The sequence below is a fragment of the Mobula hypostoma genome, chromosome 3 (assembly GCF_963921235.1).
Source record: "Mobula hypostoma chromosome 3, sMobHyp1.1, whole genome shotgun sequence".
NCBI classification, from domain to species: Eukaryota; Metazoa; Chordata; class Chondrichthyes; order Myliobatiformes; family Myliobatidae; genus Mobula; species Mobula hypostoma.
In genome coordinates, this window is record NC_086099.1 from 172,083,332 (window position 1) to 172,108,411 (window position 25,080).

At 42.9% G+C, this 25,080-nt stretch overlaps 1 protein-coding gene across 1 annotated transcript in view; it reads right to left on the minus strand.

Annotated features, from left to right (window-relative positions):
- The window catches only part of LOC134343605 (CKLF-like MARVEL transmembrane domain-containing protein 8), a 63,690-nt gene that overhangs the window by 14,581 nt on the left and 24,029 nt on the right, over positions 1-25,080 (minus strand). The window contains exon 2 of the mRNA XM_063042369.1: positions 1,033-1,206. Within this exon, the coding sequence (XP_062898439.1) occupies positions 1,033-1,206 (174 nt within the window). The remainder of the gene's footprint in view (positions 1-1,032; positions 1,207-25,080) is intronic.

Consider the following 25,080-nt stretch of genomic DNA (forward strand, 5'->3'; position numbering starts at 1 on the left):
ACAAGTTAAAAGTGTCCAAAGCAGAGTCAGGTAGAGCAGCTATTTAGCAGTCTGACTGCCTGTGGGAGGAAGCTGTTTAGTAGCCTTGTGGTTTTAGTTTTGATGCTCCTGTAACGTTTGCCTGATGGCAGAAGAACAAACAGTTCATGGAGAGGGTTGAGGGGTCTTTAATGATGTACCATGTCTTCTGGAGGCATCGACTCTGAAAGAGGTCTTGGACAGAAGGTAGGGAGACCCCAATAACCTTCTCTGCTCCCCTAACCACCCTCTGCAAGGCTTTTTTGTCGACAGCACTGCAGCTGGAGTACCAGGTTGTGATGCAAAAGGTCAGCACACTCTCAACCACACCTCTGTAGAATGTAGTTAAGATGTTAGTGGGGAGTGATGCTTGTTTAAGCTTCCTCAGAAAGTGCAATCTCTGCTGGGCCCATTTCACAATCCCAGTGGTGTTCCTGGACCAGGTGAGATGTTTTATTTACTATTGCTATGTTTGTGAATCAAGTCATAAAAACACTGCAAAGTAGTGATTTTTCTTGGCCCACGATAGTTACTTTGAGATGGCACAATGGCACTGCCAAGAAATGGTACAACCTCTGACAGCCCAGGTTCATCACTGAATTCTACTGCTGTCTGCATGAAGCTTCACTGCTTTTACGTACGTTATATAAATGTGACATTGTACTCAGCATACACAAGCCTCAACCAAAACAGAAATTGGGATACAAAAATTGAGTTGGGCCTCTGAGCTAGAGAGAAAAAATAGGAGCAGAAATCCTGCTGTTGACCGATGTAGATCTGTGTAAGTGAAATCCTGCTCCTGACCGATGTGTAAGTGAAGGCAGAATCGGCTCAATAAAACCACCTGTTCTAACTTCCTACAGGGAGGATATCTATTTTTGCAATGTACAGCTGGGAGGTAACAGCATGAAACTATCACCCCCAAAGTGATCAGTATCTTCAACACAGCACCAACAAAGCAAAGGGTATTACCTTGAAGAAATTGGGGAAAAAGAAATCGAAAAGGTCACTCACCACTGTTGTCCATGGTATCTGAGGAATCTTGGTGTACACCATGGTGATGTAGAAGATTAAAAAGAAGACTGTGAGCACCCAGTAAAAGACTGCCACAAACATCACCCAACCGAAGGCAGAAACAGAGAAATACTCTGTACTAGCTATTAATATCCACACCAGCAGACCAAGCACCTGGAGAGGAAAGAAAGATTTCAGTTTTAAAAAATCTACACATTTCAGGCCCCCGGCTCATTATCATTCCCCCCCCCCAACCGGTCTGGATTTGAATAAACAACAAGTTGGGATTATTTTAAAGTAAACCACTTGCACAATAATATTTATACCTGTTCACTAGCATAAAATACACCAGTAAATGACGCAATAATGTTACTCAATTAAAAGCAGCAGCCAAAGTTCACATTCCTGCTCAAAAAGAGCTTTGATGACCATTTCATTAATTTTCTTTATCTGTTTCTTAAGCTTTGCTGTTGGATAAAGCTCCAGAAATGGAAAATACATCATGGTAAACATAGATGTATTATAGAAACATAGAAACATAGAAAACCTACAGCACAATACAGGCCCTTTGGCCCACAAAGCAATGCCAAACATGTCCTTACCTTAGAACTACCTAGGGTCTCCCCATAGCCCTCTATTCTTCTAAGCTCCATGTAGCCATCCAGGAGTCTCTGAAAAGACCCTATCGTTTCCGCCTCCACCACCACCGTCGGTAGCCCATTCCATGCACTCTGCATAAAAAACTTACCCCAACATTTCCTCTGTACCTACTTCCAAGCACCTTAAAACTATAACACGAGGAAATCTGCAGATACTAGAATTTCAAGCAACACACACAAAAGTTGCTGGTGAACACAGCAGGCCAGGCAGCATCTGTAGGAAGAGGTACAGTCGACGTTTCGGGCCGAGACCCTTCATCAGGACTAAGTGAAAGAAGAGCTAGTAAGAGATTTGAAAGTGGGAGGGGGAGGGAGAGATCTGAAATGATAGGAGAAGACAGGAGGGGGAGGGATGGAGCCAAGAGCTGAAAAGTTGATTGGCAAAAGGGATATGAGAGGATCATGGGACGGGAGGCCGAGGGATATTGGACCAGGAGGCTGGTGGGGTGGGGTAGTATAATATATATATAATTAATAAATAACAGATGGGGTATGAGGGGGAGGTGGGGCATTAACGGAAGTTAGAGAAGTCAACGTTCATGCCATCAGGTTGGAGGCTACCCAGACAGAATATAAGGTGTTGTTCCTCCAACCTGAGAGTGGCTTCATCTTGACAGTAGAGGAGGCCGTGGATAGACATGTCAGAATGGGAATGGGACATGGAATTAAAATGTGTGGCCACTGGGAGATCCTGCTTTCTCTGGCAGACAGAGCGTAGGTGTTCAGCAAAACGGTCTCCCAGTCTGCGTCGGGTCTCGCCAATATATAGAAGGCTGCATTGGGAGCACCGGACGCAGTATATCACCCCAGCTGACTCACAGGTGAAGTGTCGCCTCACCTGGAAGGACTGTCTGGGGCCCCGAATGGTGGTGGGGGAGGAAGTGTAAGGGCATGTCTAGCACTTGTTTCACTTACAAGGATAAGTGCCAGGAGGGAGATCGGTGGGGAGGGATGGGAGGGACGAATGGACAAGGGAGTCGTGTAGGGAGCAATCCCCACGGAAAGCGGGGCGGGGGTGAAGATGTGCTTAGTGGTGGGATCCCGTTGGAGGTGGCGGAAGTTACGGAGAATTATATGTTGGACCAGGAGGCTGGTGGGGTGGTAGGTGAGGACCAGGGGAACCCTATTCCTAGTGGGGCGGCGGGAGGATGGGGTGAGAGCAGATGTGCGTGAAATGGGGGAGATGTGTTTGAGAGCAGAGTTGATAGTGGAGGAAGGGAAGCCCCTTTCTTTAAGAAAGGAGGACATCTCCCTCGTCCTGGAAAGAAAAGCCTCATCCTGAGAGCAGATGCGGCGAAGACGGAGGAATTGCGAGAAGGGGATGGCATTTTTGCAAGAGACAGGGTGAGAAGAAGAATAGTCCAGATAGCTGTGAGAGTCTGTAGGCTTATAGTAGACATCAGCAGATAAGCTGTCTCCAGAGATAGAGACAGAAAGATCTAGAAAGGCGAGGGAGGCGTCAGAAATGGACAGGTAAACTTGAGGGCAGGGTGAAAGTTGGAGGCAAAGTTAATGTTCACCCATCCCTCCCCCTCCTGTCTTCTCCTATCATTTCAGATCTCCCCCTTCCCCTCCCATTTTCAAATCTCTTACTAGCTCTTCTTTCAGTTAGTCCTGACGAAGGGTCTCGGCCCGAAACGTCAACTGTACCTCTCCCTAGAGATGCTTCCTGTCCTGCGTTCACCAGCAAATTTTATGTGTGTTACCTTAAAACTATGCTCTCTCATGCTAACCATTTCAGCCCTGGGGAAAACCTCTGACTATCCACACGATCAATGGCTCTCATTATCTTATACACCTCTATTAGGTCACCTCTCACCCTCCGCTGCTCCAAGGAGAAAAGGCCGAGTTCACTCAACCTATTCTCATAAGGCATGCTCCCCAATCCGGCCCACATCCTTGTAAATCTCCTCTGCACCATTTCTATGGATTTCATGTTCTTCCTATAGTGAGGCAACCAGAATTGAGCAGAGTACTCCAAGTGGGATCTGACCAGGGTCCTATATAGCTGCAACATTACCTCTCGGCTCCTAAACTCAATTCCACGACTGATGAGGGCCAAGGCACCGTATGCCTTCTTAACCACAGAGTCAACCTGTGTAGCAGCTTTGACCGTCCTATGGACTTGGACCCCAAGAGTCTTACCATTAATACTATATTCTGCCATCATATTTGACCTACCACAATGAATCACCTCACACTTACCTGGGTTGAACTCCATCTGCCACTTCTCAGCCCAGTTTTGCATCCTATCAATGTCCCATTTTAACCTCTGATAGCCCTCCACACTATCCACAACACCTCCAACCTTTGTGTCATCAGCAAATTTACTAACCCATCCCTCCATTTCCTCATTTAGGTCAATTATAACAATCACAAAGAGTAGGGGTCCCAGAACAGATCTCTGAGGCACACCACTGGTCACCGGCCTCCGTGCAGAATATGACCCGTCTACAACCACTCTTTGCCTTCTGTGGGCAAGCCAGTTCTGGATCCACAAAGCAATGGCTCCTTGGATCCCATGCCTCCTTACTTTCTCAATAAGCCTTGCATGGGGTACCTTATCAAATGCCTTCCTAAAATCCATATACACTACATCTATGGCTCTACCTTCATCAATGTGCTTAGTCACATGCTCAAAAAATTCAATCAGGCTCGTGAGGCATGACCTGCCCTTGCCCTATTCCTAATCATATTATGCCTCTCCAAATGTTCATAAATCTTGCCTCTCAGGATCTCCTCCATCAACTTACCAACCACTGTAGTAAGACTCACTGGTCTATAATTTCCTGGGCTATCCCTACTCCCTTTCTTGAATAAGGGAAAAACATCCACAACCCTCCAATCCTCCGGAACCTCTCCCATCCTTATTGAAGATGCAAAGATCATTGCCAGAGGCTCAGCAATTTCCTCCCTCGCTTCCCACAGTAGCCTGGAGTACATCCCATCCGGTACCAGTGACTTATCCAACTTGATGTTTTCCAAAAGCTCCAGCACATCCTCTTTTTTAATATCTACATTCTCAAGCTTTTCAGTCCGCTGCAAGTCAACCCTACAATCGCCAAGATCCTTTTCCATAGTGAATACTGAAGCAAAGTATTCATTAAGTACCTCCGCTATTTCCTCTGGTTCCAAACACACTTTTCCATTGTCACACTTGATTGGTCCTATTCTCTCACGTCTTATCCTCTTGCTCTTCACATACTTGTAGAATGCCTTGGGGTTTTCCTTAATCCTGTCTGCCAAGGCCTTCTCATGGCCCCTTCTGGCTCTCCCAATTTCATTCTTAACCTCCTTACTGTTAGCCTTATAATCTTCTAGATTCATATTATAACTTAGTTTTTTGAATCTTTCGTACGCTTTTTTTTCTTCTTGACTAGATTTACAACAGCCTTTGTGCACCACGGATCTTGTACCGTACCATCCTTTCCATGTCAAATTGGAACATACCTACTCAGAACCCCATGCAAATATCCTCTGAACATTTGCCACATTTCTTCCATACATTTCCCTGAGAACATCTGTTTCCAATTTATGCTTCCAAGTTCCTGCCTGATAGCCTCATAGTTCCCCTTACTCCAATTAAACGTTTCCTTAACTTGTCTGTTCCTATCCCTTTCCAATGCTATGGTAAAGGAGATAGAATTGTGATCACTGTCTCCAAAATGCTCTCCCACTGAGAGACCTGACACCTGACCTGGTTCATTTTCCAATACCAGATCAAGTACAGCCTCTCCTCTTGTAGACTTATCTACATATTGTGTCAAGAAACCTTCCTGAATACACCTGACAAACTCCACTCCATCTAAACCCCTCACTCTAGGGAGATGCCAATCAATATTTGGGAAATTAAAATCTCCCACCACAACCACCCTGTTATTATTACTCCTTTCCAGAATCTGTCTCCCTATCTGCTCCTCGATGTCTCTGTTACTATTGAGTGGTTTATAAAAAATATGCAGTAGAGTTATTGACCCCTTCCTGTTCCTAACTTCCATCCACAGAGACTCTGTAGACAACCCCTCCATGACTTCCTCCTTTTCTGCAGCTGTGACACTATCTCTGATTAACAGTGCCATGCCCCCACCTCTTTTGCCTCCCTCCCTATCCTTTCTGAAACACCTAAAACCTGGCACTTGAAGTAGCTATTCCTGCCCTGCACCATCCAAGTCCCTGTTATGGCCACAACATCACAGCTCCAAGTGCTGATCCACGCTCTAAGCTCATCCGCTTTATTCAAGATGTTCCTTGCATTAAAATAGACACAACTCAAACCATCGGACTGAGCGCATCCCTTCTCTTACACCTGTCTATCCTTCCTCTCGCACTGTCTCCAAACTTTTTCTATTTGTGAGCCAACCTTCCTTTCCTCCGTCACTTCAGTTCTGTTCCCACCCCCCCAGCAATTCTAGTTTAAACTCTCCCCAATAGCCTTAGCAAACCTTCCCGCCAGCATATTGGTCCCCCTTGGATTCAAGTGCAACCCGTCCTTTTTGTACAGGTCACACCTGCCCCAGAAGAGGTCTCAACGATCCAGAAATCTGAATCCCTGTCCCCTGCTCCAATCCCTCAGCCACACATTTATCCACCAATCTCATTCTATTCCTATACTCACTGTCACGTGGCACAGGCAGTAATCCCGAGATTGCTACCTTTGAGGTCCTGTTTCTCAACTTCTTTCCTAACTCCCTGTAGTCTATTTTCAGGACCTCCTCCCTTTTCCTACCTATGTCATTGTTACCAGTATGTACCACGACCTCTGGCTGTTCTTCTTCCCACTTCAAAATATCGTGGACGTGACCCTGGCAACTGGGAGGCAAACTACCATCCGTGTTTTTTTCCTGCGTCCACAGAATCACCTATCTGACCCCCTAACTATAGAGCCTCCTATCACTGCTGCCATCCTCTTCCTTTCTCTACCCATCTGAGCCACATGACCAGACTCTGTGCCAGAGGCACGACCACTGTTGCTTTCCCCAAGTAGGCCATCCCCCTCCCAACAGTACTCAAGCAGGAATACTTATTGTTAAGGGGGACAGCCACTGGGGTACTCTCCAGTACCTGCTTCTTGCCCTTCCCTCTCCTGACTGTACCTACTTCTCTGTCTCCTGTGGTCCCGGGGTGACCACCTGCCTTTAGCTCCTCTCTATCACCTCCTCACTCTCCCTGATGCAGATGTGGCTGTCCGGGAGGCTGGGAGTCTCTAGGACCTCCCACATCTGACACCGAGCACAGAAAACCGGCCTCACACACATACTCAAACAACAGGAATTCTGCAGATGCTGGAAATTCAAGCAACACACATCAAAGTTGCTGGTGAACGCAGCAGGCCAGGCAGCATCTCTAGGAAGAGGTGCAGTCGACGTTTCAGGCCGAGACCCTTCGTCCTGACGGGTCTCGGCCTGAAACGTCGACTGCACCTCTTCCTAGAGATGCTGCCTGGCCTGCTGCGTTCACCAGCAACTTTGATGTGTGTTGCTCACACACATACTCTCTGTCTTTATTTTAAACAGACAACCTCCCTGGCCTCGACCCTTTATCGCCAAAGCCCTCCTACTCTGTCTCCCTCTATTCCCGCCCTGTAAATCTGTCTTCCTTTAAAACTCTTCCCGTTGTTCTCACTGGCTGACCTCCACGCGCTTGCGCAGTCATGCTCCGTTCAAACTGCCAAAGAAATAACCATCACCTTCTCAACTCTGCTCGCTTTTAAACACTTCCCGCTGTTCTCAATGGCCGACCTCCACATGCTTGTGCAGTCGTGCACCGTTCAAACTGCCAAAGAAACAATTATGGTGCTGAATTTTCTCATGCCACTTATTAGATAACTGAGAGCTAACAAAGGGACAGACCAATCCTCATTGAAGGGTCACTGGGGGAAAAGGTAAGCAGCTTCAGATTCCTGGGCGTCATCATGGATGATTTATCCTGGACCCAATCCATTAATGCAATGACCAAAAAGGCCAGTGGCTTTACTTCATTAGGAGCTCGAGGAGATTTTTGTTATGCCACTAAAGACTCTTGCACAGTTCTATTGATACGCAGTTGAGAGCATTCTGACTGCTTGCATCGCTCCAACGCACAGGATCGGAGAGTTGGAGAGTCAGCCAGATGCATCATGGGTACAATCCCACATCGTCAAAACGTCGTGCCCCAAGAAGGCACCATCCATCGTTAAGGAGACTCACCCCCTGGGACAAGCACTCTTCTCATTATTCCCATCAGGGAACAGGCACAGGAGCCCAAAGACTCACACTCAACATTTTAGGAATAGTTTCTCCCCCTTCACCATCAGATTTCTAAACAGTTTGCTAACTCATGAACACTACCTCATTACTCCTCTTTTGCACGATATCTATTTTTGTAACTTATAGTAAGTGTTACGTCTTTGTGCTGAACTGCTGCCACAGTACAACAAATTTCACATCATATGTCAGCGATAATCTCATTCTGAGCATCTAGTGCATTTGGACATGCAAACCCTTGGAACCATCTGGATGGCAAGGAAATTATCGAAATGCAATTCAAACATACGAGTTGCAAGTATAACATTAACTCACTGCCTCTGATAATAGGTGGTTAAGTTAGTTGATACCGGATAGGTCATAGTCTGTGACATTTGAACTAAAAGAAAAAAACTAATTTCATAACATATGCCAGTGGTAATAAGCCTGCTTCAGATTCTGGGAGACAAAAAAAACTGAAAACTATAATAAAACAATGAATGTCTAGCTTTCAGTATTAACAACAGGTAATGGAAACCCTAATTTTAAGTGCTTATCTTTAATACAGAAAGCCAGGCATTCATTGTTTTTAAGAGAGTTTTGGAAAAGTGTGCAATTTCAAATTTATTTTCTTCTTGCTGCAGTACCTTACTCTTCTCACGGTGTGTCAGTGTAACACACCTTATGAAATAGCCTCTGACGCACCCTCTGCCTGCAAGTACAATATACTGCAGGAATATTAGCCCAGTAAACTCTCCCCGTGAAAACAGCTATCATAACACAGTGAAATCCCATTGGGACAACTCTTAAAAAACAAAGACTACTTGAGAAAATAGCTGGGATGCCCTTCATTTATTTGAGACACTATGCCGTTTAATTGAGACAGGAGATTGTTTCTAACTAGTGTCAGTCACCTACACTTACGTGACTGTTAGACACTGCGTTGTACTTACAGCGAACAGTTTTCTAATAGCATCAACTGCATGTGTTTGTGTTCAAAAAACAGTGATTTTGTCACTGATAACTGGTGAGAAATAAGCAATAAGAAATTTGGAACCATTTTGCTCACTGCAGTTTCAAGCATTCAGGCTCGGAGATGCCAGAAATGTCCAGGAGTGAAAATGAAATTATTTCACTACTTCGACAAGTTAGGAACTACAAAGAACTTTAAGGTAACAATAATCATCTTGAGTGTTACAATGAAAATGAAGATTTGGAAGATGCAATCATCAACAGCATTGTACGTAGGCAGTTCATTATCTGCACCAAGTGTCTGCACTGGTTTGGTTCATTGTGTACACTGGATGAATTCCTCTGTCAATAGTTATTAGGAATTAATATAGTTTTACAGTACTGTTAGGGGTATTGATACTGTTATAATTTGTTCTGTATCTCATTTAAATGCATAATTTGTTACTCAATAAAACAATAGTTTAGCTTTTTTTTAATACCTTTTTAACTATTTCCATTAACTGGAGCAGCCACATAATTGGGCCAAAATGTACTGGTCCTGATGTAACCCAATTAACCAGAATCTACTGTACAATGAAAACTACCAGACTATTTTAAATCAAAATGTTTCTTGGCAATTTAGTTCATCAACTCCTCTCCTCTTCAGACCACTAGCACTTTGCAAATCTTGCTGCTGGCTGCATAAGTGGTGACAAACCAGTAGATGAATAGATGTCCCTCAGCCTCCGGGAATGCAACTTTCTATGAATATTATACAGAAAATGGATCCCTCTCAGAAAACATCAAACACTTGTACATAGAAGCAGACCATTCTGCTCCTTGGCCCATTTCTGTCTTTCAATTGTAATTATGTCTGTTCTTTTACCTCAGCACCAGTTTCTTACACTAATCTCATAATCCCCTATTACCATAATATCTAACAATCCATTTCTCTATTTTCACGGCAGATCAAGAGTCATTGCAGTGTACAGACAGAAACTGGCCCATCTTCATGCTAATTCCATTTCTAAGCATTTGACTTGCAGTTTTAAAGTGTTCACCTAAATACTTATAAAAATGTGAGAATATCAGCCTCTACCAATCCCTTAGGAAACATGTTGCAGATTTCAACTGTTTTATGAATTAAGAAAAAAATTCTTCCCCAAATCTTATCGTAAACCTCTGCTCTCAGGCCATGGATACCTCTGCTAAGTGGGAGTAGTTTCTCACTATCTACCATATTTACTCTCCTCAATTTTTGTATACCTCAAATCAGATTCCAAACACACATCCAACCCCCTTTCCAAAGTAAACAACCCCTGCCTATTCAATCTCTCCTCACAGATGATATCTGGTGAATCCATCTGCACTCTCACAAGTGCAAATCACATCCTTCTTATAGTGTGGTGACCAGAACAACACACAATACTTTAAATGTGTCTTAACAATTTACTCAACTGTGGCATAACCTCCCAATTCTTAAATTCTATGTTCCAGTTAATGAAAGTTCACTTTGCATATGCCTTCATAATTTAAGTTGGCAACCACCTTCAGAGATGCTTGGATTTTATAATGAACTCTATTTGATTCTTTCATTCACCAGTAGTTCCATTTGATGTATATACTTTTTGCTAGTAAATCTCCCAAAATGCATCACTTTACATTATTCATGTATGTATTACATTAAATATATAATTTATGTATTCACTGCATTAAACTCATCATTATCACACTAAAACTGAAGACTACCTTTCTTACTATAAACACCAATCTTTACGATTACTAAACACTGAGGCTCCACACTCTCTTGGATAATGATTTACAATATTCACAATTCTCTGAGTGAAACTGTTTTTCATCAGTCCTGAATGGCAAGCTCCTTATTTTGAAACCATATCCACTGGTTCTAGACAGTCCAGGCAGGGAAGATATCCACTCAGCATCTTTGGGCCTTCCTGACCTCGTAGGAATATTGATTCTTTCAATGGTCTCCCATTCTTCCAAACTCTAAAGAGTACCTGCTACATTCCTCCTCATACATAAACATCTCACTGGGGAATCTGCCAAACTTCTGTCCATTGTATCACCAATATCCACCTTTCTCTGAAGTGAGAAAGCAAATCTATATATTCCAGTTGCAGTCTCTCTAGGGGGAGGGAGGGAACGTCGACTCAGACCATGAGAGGCCTGTGTCGGGCATTTTCATGCCTTACAAGGCGCAGATTGGAAGTCTGTGTGGGGCGCCACTCCTCGCACAGGCTAGAGCAATGTGTGATTAAGTGCCTTGCTCAAGGGCACAAACACACTGCCACAGCTGAGGCTCAAACTAGCGACCTTGAGGTAACTAGACGAATGCCTTAACCACTTGGCCACATGCTCTAGAGTCTCATTTAGAGTCCTATTTAATTATTGCAAAAACATCTATCTCTTACTCAAATACTCTCGAAAATCAGCAATAAAACAGAAAATGCTGGGAAACTCAATGGTTCAAGTAGTGAACGTGGACACACAGTTAGCTTCAGATCAGGGACCTTCATCAAAAGCTACCATATTATTTGCCTTCTTAACTGCTTGCTAAACTGGCATATTAACTCAAAGAAAAATCAGTTCTGATGAAGAGTCCTTAAATTGACTTCTTGCAGTTTGGTATATGGAAAAAATGTAATATCTACAAATGTAAAAATACATCTAGTTAACAGAGCATGCCAAATGATTCCCTGATTTAGCTGGTACTTCTGGATTATATAAACAACAATACTTCACATGGCCTTTGCTAACCTCCAACATTCTTCATCAATGAGAGGGATTATGAAAAATTCTTCTCATTTGACTGCTTTCAAAAAAAAACTTCTAACAGTTTATGTCTGCTACAGAGGAATAGCAAACCTCTATCCTAATCAGTGGGTCCACAACAAATTATGAACTTAGAAACACAGAAGCAAAAAAAAACTTATTAAGCTCTTTGACCTACTCTCTCCTTCAAGATCACAACTTGACCTTCTACTTCAATGCCTTTTTCCTGTACAAGCCCACATCCCTTCAATCCACTTAATATCTGTTTATCTCAATTAAGAATAAATTCAAAGACTGTACCTCCACAGTTGTTCAGGGTCAGGAATTCCAAAAGATTCACCAGTTTGCTGCAATTCCGTGATGGCTTCTAGTAACTTGTGCCCAAGGACACCTTTGATTAATATTGGTACTTAATCTCTCATAATTTAAAAAAACTTTTATGTTCTATTATGTTCTTGCCCACTCACTCACCTTCTCCATATTCCCTTGAATGTACTTTACACCTTCTCCCTATTCAAAATCCCACTTTGTTCACATCTTGAGCAAACTTGTAAATATGCCCATTGCACTCAAGGGAGAAGAAACCACCAGTCATCTTCTCACACTATCCCTCACCGCAATATTGCATCTTCCCTCCAACAGGGACCGGCTGGAGAAGAGTTCATCTACAGACAAATGGAAACTGATCCCCACTGCCACATTAAACCAAGGTTACTCCATTCTTGGTCACTGAGTTACACTACTCTGATGATATTTTTACATCTGTATACTCTGAAGCCAAGGTCTAATTCATTATTGATTCCTCCGTTGAAATATACGACATAATCGGCCTGATGTTAACTACCTGAAAGATAACAATCATTCATTAACATGCCCCTACACACATGGTCTCATTACCATAAATTTCCAAGGAAAATATAGACACGAGGAAATCTGCAGATGCTGGAAATTCAAGCAACACACACAAAAAATGCTGGTGAACACAGCAGGCCAGGCAGCATCTGTAGGAAGAGGTACAGCTGACATTTTGGGCCGTGACCCTTTGTCAAGACTAACTGAAAGAAGAGATAGTAAGAGATTTGAAAGTGGGAGGGAGAGGGGGAGATCCAAAATGATAGGAGAAGACAGGAAGGGGAGGGATGGAGCTAAGAGCTGGGAAGTTGATTAGCAAAAGGGATATGAGGTTGGAGAAGGGAGAGGATCATGGGATGGGAGGCCTAGGGAGAAACAAAGGGGGAGGGGAGCCCAGAGGATGGGCAAGGAATATAGTGTGAGGGACAGAGGGAGAATAAATAAATAAATAAGGGATGGGGTACGAAGGGGAGGTGGCGCTTTAACGGAAGTTAGAGAAGTCAATGTTCATGCCATCAGGTTGGAGGCTACCCAAATGGAATATAAGGTGTTGTTCCTCCAACCTGAGTGTGGCTTCATCTTGACAGTAGAGGAGGCTGTGGATAGACATATCAGAATGGGAATGGGATGTGGAATTAAAATGTGTGGCCACTGGGAGATCCCGCTTTCTCTGGCGGACAGAGCGTAGGTGTTGAGTGAAACCCCAGCCTGCGTCGGGTCTCGCCAATATATAGAAGGCCGCATCGGGAGCACCAGACGCAGTATATCACCCCAGCCGACTCACAGCTCCTCCCCCACTTGGCACAGAATCCATGCATCCCACCACTTCAGAACCTGAGGCAAAGGAACCCTCTAAGGAGGAGGAACATGCAAGAGAATTGAGGACAGTTTCAGTGTCTTTCAATTTTTCTTAATTCCATTTTGCAATGATCACCACTCAAGAATCCAGCAACTCAATACATCTTAAATAAACTGAGCCATCACACTGGAACCTGGAATCTCTCAGTTTCACAGAAGGACAGCACAAACAGAGGATGTGAAAGATGTATAGGGACTGAGTGACAAACAGAAAGTCAGGAGCAATGGTGGTTGAAATAAACACTGCCATGGCTAACAGCTAATGCACTTGATTCTGGCTTCTTCCCCCTTCCTTTCCAGTCCTGATGAAGGGTCTCGGCCTGAGACGATGACTGTATTTTCCTTTTCGTGGATGCCCTGCCTGTGTTAACGCACTTCGTTGTTTATTTTCCCCAGTTTAGGGAAACAAATGAATTAGGGAACTGCATATGAAAACAGCTTCACCTTTTAACATCCATTGCATTTCCTGATTTAACTATTCCTAATTTATTTTAACGTAGAAATACAAATCTGTGATGTTTGAAAACACAATAAAATATCCCCTTTAATAACAAAGCAGTTGGAGTAAATTTTACAATCACTGATCCAGAAGAATCACTTCTACAATAACATTCAGGCCTTAAAAGAACACTTTGTTCAAAAATCTAAGCTTTAGACAATGGTCAGCATTTCAGATCAATGATCAGAACTGTTTAAAAAAACAAGTTTATTGAAACGTTCTAAAAGTTCTTTTGAGTTGAAGAGAAGAATTTATTTTGTGGTTAGCAGTGTGAATGCAAGAATAGTTTGGTCAGTTCCCCAGTTTTAAACTCCTAATCCATGGTTGTTCCAAGGACAAAAAGAAGTCAGTGTGAACAGCGCCGATTAAATCATCTGCCAGTCAGAGCTCCATGGAGAGAGATGATGTCAGGAACTGCCCATGAATGGTTTTTCTCCAGGTACAGTACTTATTATACCATTTGCAGAGTGCAGAGCTAAAAGTAAGAACTATCAGTACAAGGATATATGGCAGTTAATTCATTGCAATTAACATCCACTTGGCTCAGTTGATATAGATTCTCATGTGAATCAGCAACGCGAGGCCTCCAGACACATTTCAGAATGGCCAGTCTGGGTTGACAGTTTCCACTATCGAGCAGCAAATGACTAAGGCTATTTTTCACTATTTCATACTACTACTAAAAAAAAAGATAAGTGCACTTATACACTTTGCATTTATAGAATAATTAACTTGGGAAAAATACTCGCTTTTAAAATCATACTTTTTTTCCTCCTCTGAGGATTTATCCATTGGCTAACTGCTGTTTCATTAACAATAAAGGGCATCCTTCAAAATCATTCTTCTCTGGTTCTTTCTAGTACATCAAACTAATAGGAGGACCGGATACAGGAATAGGAGGACCGGATACAGGGATTTTTTTTGTAAGGATGCTGCTAAATCATTGTCGCCATTGTAGACAATGGTCACACTCTCCACACTCCAATTCCTAACAAAATTCACTAGTGACCAGTTAAGAGAACTTAGACGCCACAATTGGGAAGGGGACATAAGGATAGATTGGACAAACTTGGGTTGTTCTCCCTGAAGTATTGAAGGTTAGGGGGAGATAGGATAGGGGTTTCAAAATTATGAGAAAGATAGAATAGACAGTAAGAATCTTTTCTCCAGTGTAGAAATATCAAAGACCAGAGGACATGTATTTTTGATCAGTGGGGTGAAGTTTATAAACTATGTGAGAGGCATTAAAAAAAATTATATATACATACACACACACACACACACACACACACACACACACACACACACACACAGAGTAGCATGCAAAAGTTTGGGTACCCTGGTCAAAATTTCTGTTACTGTGAATAGTTCAGTGAGTAGAAGATGAACTGATCTCCAGAAGTCATCAAGTTAAAGATGAAACATTCTTTTCGACATTTTAAGCAAGATTAGTGTATTATTTTTGTTTTGTACAATTTTAGAGTGAAAAAAAGGAAAGGAGCACGATTCAAAAGTTTGGGCATCCCAAGAGATTAGAGCTCTCAGATAACTTTTACCAAGGTCTCAGACCTTAATTAGCTTGTTAGGGCTATGGCTTGTTCACAGTCATCGTTAGGAAAGGCCAGGTGATGCAAATTTCAAAGCTTTATAAATACCCGGACTCCTCAAACCTTGTCCCAAGGGATTTAGAATGTATGTCTAGTGCACATTCTGGAGCAGAGGGTGGCGGTAATGCACCATTAAGCTGGATGCCAACCGCCGTAAAACAAGATACAGACAGACAGACAAACCTTGTCCCAACAATCAGCAGCCATGGGCTCCTCTAAGCAGCTGCCTAGTACTCTGAAAATTCGAGTAAATGATGCCCACAAAGCAGGAGACGGCTATAAGAAGATAGCAAAGCGTTTTCAGGTAGCCGTTTCCACGGTTTGTAATGTAATTAAGAAATGGCAGTTAACAAGAACGGTGGAGGTCAAGTTGAGGTCTGGAAGACCAAGGAAACTTTCCGAGAGAACTGCTCGTAGGATTGCTAGAAAGGCAAATCAAAACCCCAGTTTGACTGCAAAAGACCTCCAGGAAGATTTAGCAGACTCTAGAGTGGTGGTGCACTGTTCTACTGTGCAGCGACACCTGCACAAATATGACTTTCGTGGAAGAGTCATCAGAAGAAAACCTTTCCTGCATCCTCACCACAAAATTCAGTGTCAGAAGTTTGCAAAAGAACATCTAAACAAGCTGGATGCATTTTGGAACAAGTCCTGTGGACTGATGAAGTTAAAATAGAACTTTTTGGCTGCAATGAGCAAAGGTATGTTTGGAGAAAAAAGGGTACAGAATTTCATGAAAAGAACTCCTCTCCAACTGTTAAGCATGGGGTGGATCGAACATGCTTTGGGCTTGTGTTGCAGCCAGTGGCACGGGGAATATTTCACTGGTAGATGGAAGAATTAAATAGCGGCAAATTCTGGAAGCAAACATCAGACCATCTGTAAGAAAGCTGAAGATGAAAAGAGGATGGGTTCTACAATAGGATGATCCTGAACACACCTCAAAATCCACAATGGACTACCTCAAGAGGCACAAGCTGAAGGTTTTGCCATGGCCCTCACAGTCCCCCGACCAAAACATCATCCAAAATCTGTGGATAGACCTCAAAAGAGCAGTGCTGCAAGCCGGCTCAACAATCTCACAGAACTAAAAGCCTTTTGCAAGGAAGAATGGGTGAAAATCCCCCAAACAAGAATTGAAAGACACCTAGCTGGCTACAGAAAGCGTTTGCAAGCTGTGATACTTGCCAAAGGGGGTGTTACTAAGTACTGACCATGCAGGGTGACCAAACTTTTGCTTTGGGCCCTTTTCTTTTTTTGTTATTTTGAAACTGTAAAAGATGGAATTAAAAAAGTAATCTTGCTTAAAATATTAAAGAAATGTGTCATCTTTAACTTTATGCCTTTTGGAAATCAGGTCATTGTTTACTCGCTTAGCTTTTCACAGTAACAGAAATTTTGACCAGGGGTGCTCAAACTTTTGCATGCCACTGTATCTATATAAATAAACACAAAGTGTAAGTGCTAGGAATGGGTTACTTGGTGTAGTAGTGGAAGCAGCAGTTTCGTGGAATTTGAGGCTTATGGATAGAGAATATGTTGGGAATGGAGGGGTATGGATGATGCACAGGAAGAGGATGAGGATATTTAATATAAATTGGCACAATACCTGGAGTGAATGGCCTGTCCAGTGCTGTACTATTCTATTTCTTAATATTCTTCAGCAACTCATTTGGCAAACCCAACTGATTATTGCAGATCAATGAATGAATTCCTGATTCTGTCCTGTCCAAGTTGCATGCCGTCTTGGACAATGTCTCCCATTCACTACATAATGTACTGGTTGGGCACAGGAGTACATTCAGTCAGAGACTCATTCCACCGAGATACAACACTGAGCGTCATAGGGAGTCATTCCTGCCTGTGGCCATCAAACTTTACAACTCCTCCCTTGGAGGGTCAGACACCCTGAGCCAATAGGCTGGTCCTGGACTTATTTCCTGGCATAATTTACATATTACTATTTAATTATTTATGGTTTTATCACTATTTAATTATTTATTGTGCAACTGTAACGAAAACCAATTTCCCTCGGGATCAATAAAGTATGACTATGACTATTCAATTACAAAATGTTTTCAGTAATTTCCAGCTCACCTTGACATATCTTACATGTTCATCAAATCCATTCCTGTACTGCTTCCATGAGTGGGGTTTCTCACATCTGGAGAAGACTATAAGGACCACTCCTATCAAACACTTCCTAACAACCACACCCCAGCTAGTCTCCTGCCACTCTTGGTGCACAGCTCCTCTCTTCTGACATACTAAATATATCTCTAATGAGGACTTCCTCATCCCTTTTAAGGGATCTGGGAATCAAATTCCTCCATGGTAGCCACAAGGGAGGAGTTGGCCAAAGTTAGTTGCAAGGGGACACTAACACAAATGATGACAGAACAGCAATGACTTGAATTTCTGGGGGCAATTTGGAAGGCAGAGGAAAGATACATCCCAAAGATGAAGAAGTATTCTAAAGGGAGGGTGTAGAAACTGTGGGTGACAAGGAAATGCAAAAACAAAAGGAAAAAAAAACATAAGGAGATAAAAGATGAAGGTAAGCTGGCCAAAACTATCAAAGAGGGTATCAAATATTTATTCAGAAATATAAAGTGGAAAGAAAACAGCACGAATGGATATTGGACCACTGAAAGAAAGATGCTGGAGAGGTAGTAATAGGGGACAAAGAAATGGTAAAGGAATATAGTAAGTATTTTGCATTGATCTTCACTGTGGAAGAGACTGGTAGTATGCCAAAAATTTGAGTGTGCCAGGGTAGAAGTGAGTGCAGTTGCTATTACTAAGCCGGAGGGGCCTGGTCAGCTCAAAGGTCTGAAGGTAGATACATCACCTGGACCAGATGGACTACACCCCAGGGTTCTAAAAGAGGTAGCTGAAGAAACTCTGGAGGCACAAATAATGATGTTTCAAGAATCACTAGATTCTGGAATGGTTCAGAGGACTGCAAAATTGCAAATGTCACTCCACTCTTTAAGCAGGGAGGGAGGCAGAAGAAAGGAATTTATAGGCCAGTTAGCCTGACTTCAGTGGTTGGGAAGAAGTTGGAGTCCATCATTAAGGATGATGTTTCAAGGTACTTGGAGGTGCATGACAAAATAACCCAAAGTCAGCATGGTTTCCTTGAGGGAAATCTTGCCTGACAAATCTGTTGGTATTCGTTGAGGAAATAACAGGTAGGATAGATAAAGGAGAGTCAGTGGATGTTGTTTACTTTGATTGTCAGAAGACCTTTGACGAAGTGCTGCAAATGATAAGAGTCCATGGTATTACAGGGAAGATATTAGCATGGATAGATAATTGGCTGATGGGCAGGAGGTAACAAAATCAGAATAAAGGGGACCTTTTTTTATTGGTTTCTGATGACATGTAGACCTGCAAATATGTCAACACTTGGATAATGGAACTTGGCTTTGTGGCCAAGCTTGTAGACGAAACAAAGATAGGTGGAATGGCAGGTCGTGCTGAGGATGCAAGGGGTCTGCAGAAGAACTTGGACAGATTGGAGTATTGTGTGTAGTTTATATTTTTAAAATTTTGTAATACAACATGCCCTTCGAGCCATGCCACCACTGAGCACAAGACATCCTAATTTTCTACTGTTTAACCAAGCAGAAGATAATAAGTATTCATATTAATAGGCTTTATCAACACCAATCATTATAATGCAGTGAGGGTAAAGGTGATTTAATGAATTCTCTGTCTTGTGGCTACATTTCAGCAAAAACAGAATAAACTTATAATTGTATAATAGCTTGTACTAGAACTTTAGTCTACCAAATAACCAGTGTCTTCCAGAAATGTAAAAGACAAAATGAGGTTACGTTGATATAAAGATAAATCTTGAATGCAAATTTTTGTCTTCTCAGTGAATGGATTCCATTTTATTTGCAAATTTTATGAAGATTTTGAAAGCAAAGTATTCCTTCATTAGTCGTTGTTATACCAAGAGTTTGAGGAATTTAATGCTAATAAGGAAGGTGTTCTTCCCTCCACAGACACTCACACCCAAGTCGTTTTCATTGTTGTGAAAGGCATTGGCAGTTATAATCTGTTTTTTTGTAGCTTTGCTGTTATCAGTTATGATGTACCAAATTGTATAACAAATACATTCTGATTTGGTTAGGAATGACTCATTTATTTAAATTAAACTTCTTCAAAGCACAGGTGGTAGAGGCACACCTTGTCCAGATACAGACTTACGATAATAATTGAAGTGAAATCCTGCTCATCCTTCCTATTAATTTGGGTTAACGATTAATAGATTATAGGAGTTACACAGCTGTGGTGGAAAAGTACTGCTTAGCAACTGGGTATTAATGGATCATCTTGAGTGAAATAGTTCAGTGCCAGGTTCACTTCACAACAACTAATTACTCACTCTCAGGTTGGAGGAACAACACCTTACATTTCGTCTAGGTAGCCTCCAACCTGCGGTCATGAACATAGTTTTCTCCAACTTCCTGTAATTCCACACCTCTCCCCCCACCCCCGCTTCTCTCGTCTTCAATTCCCCCTTACCTCTTTTCTTTTCCTCACCTGCCTATCACCTTCCCCTGGTGCCCCTTCACCTTCACTTTCTTCATGGTCCACTCTCCTCTCAGATTCCTTCTTCTCCAGCCCTTTACTTTTCCGCTTCCCAGCTTCACTTCATCAGTCCTGCCCATGCTACTTCACCTATCACCTTCTAGCCTATACTATACCCCTTCCCTTCCCGCCATCTTCTTATTTCGGCTTCTTCCGTCCTCCTTTCCAGTCTTGATGAAGGGTCTTGGCCTGAAATATCAACTGTTTGATGCCAACATCTTTTCCATACATGCTGCCTAACCTGCCGAGTTCCTACAGCATTTTGTGTGTGTTGCACGTCTATGCAAATATTTCTAAGTTTTAACATCATGTGATCCAGTGCTCTCAACTGTTCCTCATTAACAGCAAGCACTGGAAAGAATTAGCATTGTAGTCACAATTGCACATTCGTTAGTGCTGACAGTGGAATGTGCACCTTACGAAACTTTTGCAATTGAATAAAAATGCACTCTGTAATGTCCAGACAGCTCAGTTTAGCAGTGACAAGTTAACTCGTCCAGGACCATGACCAAATCTTAGCAAGTGCCGAATTAACTAATTTTGAGCAATTTGCATTATCTGCCCAGCCAAGTAGGGGAATGGAGAAAAGGGTTCATTTGGTGTGTTCAAGGAGGCAGAGTGGCTTATGCACAAATATGGAGCAAATGGAAGAAGTGTCCAAAGAGCAACCAAGATGCTATATGCCAGAAAATTGTTTGAAACTTAAGGGAAATAAAAAACAGGCACGAAAAAAATAGAACAAAATTACACAGGATTTGTCAACTAGGTCCCTCAAGCCTGCCCCACCATTCAATATAGTAATAGCTAATCTACCCCAGGCCTCAAATGTTCTTGTGTCAGTTCCCCACAACTCTTGATCTTTCAACTATTTATCTGTCTCTACTTTAGATGTATCTAGTAATTCATCACACTATTTTTCTTGCCTTTTTTCTCTCCCTCAAAATGTTAAACTACTTGCTCACTACACTCTGAGAAAAGAAGGTTGTGCACACCCCAATTTTAGCTGATTGGTCTCTATTTTGCAGCAATATCCCCTTGTTTGTAGCTCTCCCACTAGTGTAAATATTTCAAAATATTTCAACCCCCTCCCCCCAATCTTTAAAGTTTAAACCTGTTCATCCTCATAGGCATATAAACCTAAACTGTATAGATTCTTTTGGTTAGGACAACCCTCAACCAAGGAATTAACCTGGTGAATCTCCTCTGGACCAACAACAGTTAATAAAACTCTATAATGGTTCATAATGCATTACCTTTGTCAAATAATCATCTTTCTCGGCAGTTGATCGGGGCAGGACTGCGCAAGTGCGTTTAAGTCAGACTGTGAGGCAGCGGGAGTATTTTAAAAGACAGCAGTTTGACGGAGCGGGCGACGTTGTAGCGGGCGACGGCGTAGTGGGAGACAGAGTAGGAAGGCTTTGTCTCAAGCGGCTTCGGCGAGCAGAGGCTGAGGACGAGCTTCACTCCAAGTGAGGTAAGGCCGGGTAAGTTCCTTTAAAAGGAGAATGGTCTGCAGCGGTATTTTATTTGAAGCAAGGAAGGCGGCGAGACTATAGCGTATTGGGTGGGTCATAACAGCTGAGATCGGCCCCGTGGTTTGTTCATCCTGCAGCATGTGGGAAATCAGGGATACTCCCAGTGTCCCTGACGACTATGTGTGCAGGAAATGTGTCCAGCTGCAGCTTCTGGCAGACCGCATTGAGCGGCTGGAGCTGCGACTGGATTCATACTGGAGCATCCGCGATGCTGAGAAAGTCGTGAATAGCACGTTCAGTGAGTTGGCCACACCGCAGGTAAAGGCTACACAGGCAGAAAGGGAATGGGTGGCCACTAGACAGTGTAGCAGTAGGCAGGTAGTGCAGGAGTCCCCTGAGGTCATCTCCCTCCTAAACAGACATACTGTTTTGGATACTGTTGGGGGAGATGTCTCATCAGGGAAGGCAGCAGCAGCCGAGTTCATGGCACCATGGGTGGCTCTGCGGCACAGGAGGGAAGGAAAAGGAGTGGGAGAGCTATAGTAATAGGGGATTCAATTGTAAGGGGGAATAAATAGGTGTTTCTGTGGCCGCAAATGAGACTCCAGGAGGGTATGTTGCCTCCCTGGTGCAAGGGTCAAGGATGTCTCTGAATGGCTGCAGGAAATTCTGGAGCAGGAGGGTGAACAGCCAGTGGTCGTGGTGCACATAGGTACCAACGATATAGGTAAAAAACGGGATGAGGTCCTACAAAGTGAATTTAGGAGATAAACTAAAAAGTAGAACCACAAAGGTAGTAATCTCTGGATTACTGCCAGTGCCACGTGCTAGTCAGAGTAGAAATAGGAGGATATTTCAAATGACTATGTGGCTTGAAAAATGGTGCAAGGGGGAGGGATTCAAATTTCTGGGGCATTGGAACCAGTTCTGGAGAAGGTGGGACCGGGACAAACAGGACGGTCTGCACCTGGGCTGGACTGGAACCAATGTCCTAGGGGGAGCGTTTGCTACTGTTGTTCAGGAGGATTTAAACTAATGTGGCAGGAGGATGGGAACAAATGCAGAGAGACAGAGGGTGTAAAATGAGGGTAGAAGCAAAAAGTAGTAAGGTGAAAAGTAAAAGTGGCAGGCTGGCAAATCCAGAACAAAAATCAAAAAGGGCCACTTTTCAACATAATTGTATAAGGGCTAAGAGTGTTGTAAAAGCAAGCCTGAAGGCTTTGTGTGTCAATACAAGGAGCATTCGTAACAAGGTGGATGAATTGACTGTGCAGATAGTTATTAATGAATATGATATAGTTGGGATCACAGAGACATGGCCCCAGGGTGACCAAGGATGGGAGCTCAACATTCAGGGATATTCAATATTCAGGAAGGATAGACATGAAAGAAAAGGAGGTGGGGTAGCATTGCTGGTTAGAGAGGAGATTAATGCAATAGAAGGGAAGGACATTAGCCAGGAGGATGTGGAATCGATATGGGTAGAAATGCATAACACTAAGAGGCAGAAAACGCTGGTTGGAGTTGTGTACAGGCCACCTAACAGTAGTAGTGAGGTTGGGGATGGCATTAAACAGGAAATTGGAAATGCGTGCAATAAAGGAACAGCATTTATAATGGGTGACTTCAATCTATATATAGATTGGGTGAACCAAATTGGTAAGGGTGCTGAGGAAGAGGAGTTCTTGGAATGCATGCAGGATGGTTTTCTGAACCAACATGTCGAGGAACCAACTAGAGAGCAGGCCATTCTAGACTGGGTATTGAGCAATGAGGAAGGGTTAATTAGCAATCTTGCTTTTAGAGGCCCCTTGAGTAAGAGTGACCACAATATGGTGGAATTCTTCATGAAGCTGGAGAGTGACATAGTTAATTCAGAAACAAAGGTTCTGAACTTAAAGAAGGGTAACACTTAAGGTGTGAGACGTGAATTAGCTAAGATAGACTGGCAAATGATACTTAAAGGGTTGACGGTGGATATGCAATTGCAAGCATTTAAAGATCGCATGCATGAACTACAATAATTGTTCATCCCAGTTTGGCAAAAGAATAAACCAGGAAAGATAGTGCACCCATGGCTGATAAGGGAAATTAGGGATAGTATCAATTCCAAAGAAGAAACATACAAATTAGCCAGAAAAAGCAGCACACCTGAGGACTGGGAGAAATTTAGAGTCCAGCAGAGGAGGACAAAGAGCTTAATTAGGAAAGGGAAAAAAGATTATGAGAGAAAACTGGCAGGGAACATAAAAACTGACTGTAAAAGCTTTTATAGATATGTGAAAAGAAAAAGATTGGTTAAGACAAATGTAGGTCCCTTATAGTCAGAAACAGGTGAATTGATCATGGGGAACAAGGACACGGCAGACCAACTGAATAACTACTTTGGTCCTCTCTTCACTAAGGAGGGCATAAGTAATCTTCCGGAAATAGTAGGGGACCGAGGGTCTAGTGAGATGGAGGAACTGAAGGAAATACATGTTAGTAGGGAAGTGGTGTTAGGTAAATTGGAGGGATTAAAGGCAGATGAATCCCCAGGGCCAGATGGTCTGCATCCCAAAGTGCTTAAGGAAGTAGCCCAAGAAATAGTGGATGCATTAGTGATAATTTTTCAAAACTCTTTAGATTCTAGACTAGTTCCTGAGGATTGGAGGGTGGCTAATGTAACCCCGCTTTTTAAAAAAGGAGGGAGAGAGAAACCGGGGAATTATAGACCGGTTAGCCTAACTTCGGTGGTGGGGAAAATGCTAGAGTCAGTTATCAAAGATGTGGAAAGTGGTGAAATCATCGGACAAAGTCAGCATGGATTTGTGAAAGGAAAATCATATCTGACGAATCTCATAGAATTTTTTGAGGATGTAACTAGTAGAGTGGATGGGGAGAACCAGTGGATGTGGTATATTTGGATTTTTAAAAGGCTTTTGACAAGGTCCCACACTGGAGATTAGTGTGCAAACTTAAAGTACACGGTATTGGGGGTAAGGTATTGATGTGGATAGAGAATTGGTTGGCAGATAGGAAGCAAAGAGTGGGAATAAATGGGACCTTTTCAGAATGGCAGGCAGTGACTAGTGGGGTACCGCAAGGCTCAGTGCTGGGACCCCAGTTGTTTACAATATATATTAATGACTTAGACGAGGGAATTAAATGCAGCATCTCCAAGTTTGCGGATGACACGAAGCTGGGTGGCAGTGTTAGCTGTGAGGAGGATGCTAAGAGGATGCAGGGTGACTTGGATAGGTTAGGTGAGTGGGCAAATTCATAGCAGATGCAATTTAATGTGGATAAATGTGAGGTTATCCACTTTGGTGGCAAAAACAGGAAAACAGATTATTATCTGAATGGTGGCCGATTAGGAAAAGGGGAGGTGCAACGAGACCTGGGTGTCATTGTACACCAGTCATTGAAAGTGGGCATGCAGGTACAGCAGGCGGTGAAAAAGGCGAATGGTATGCTGGCATTCATAGCAAGAGGATTCGAGTACAGGAGCAGGGAGGTACTACTGCAGTTGTACAAGGCCTTGGTGAG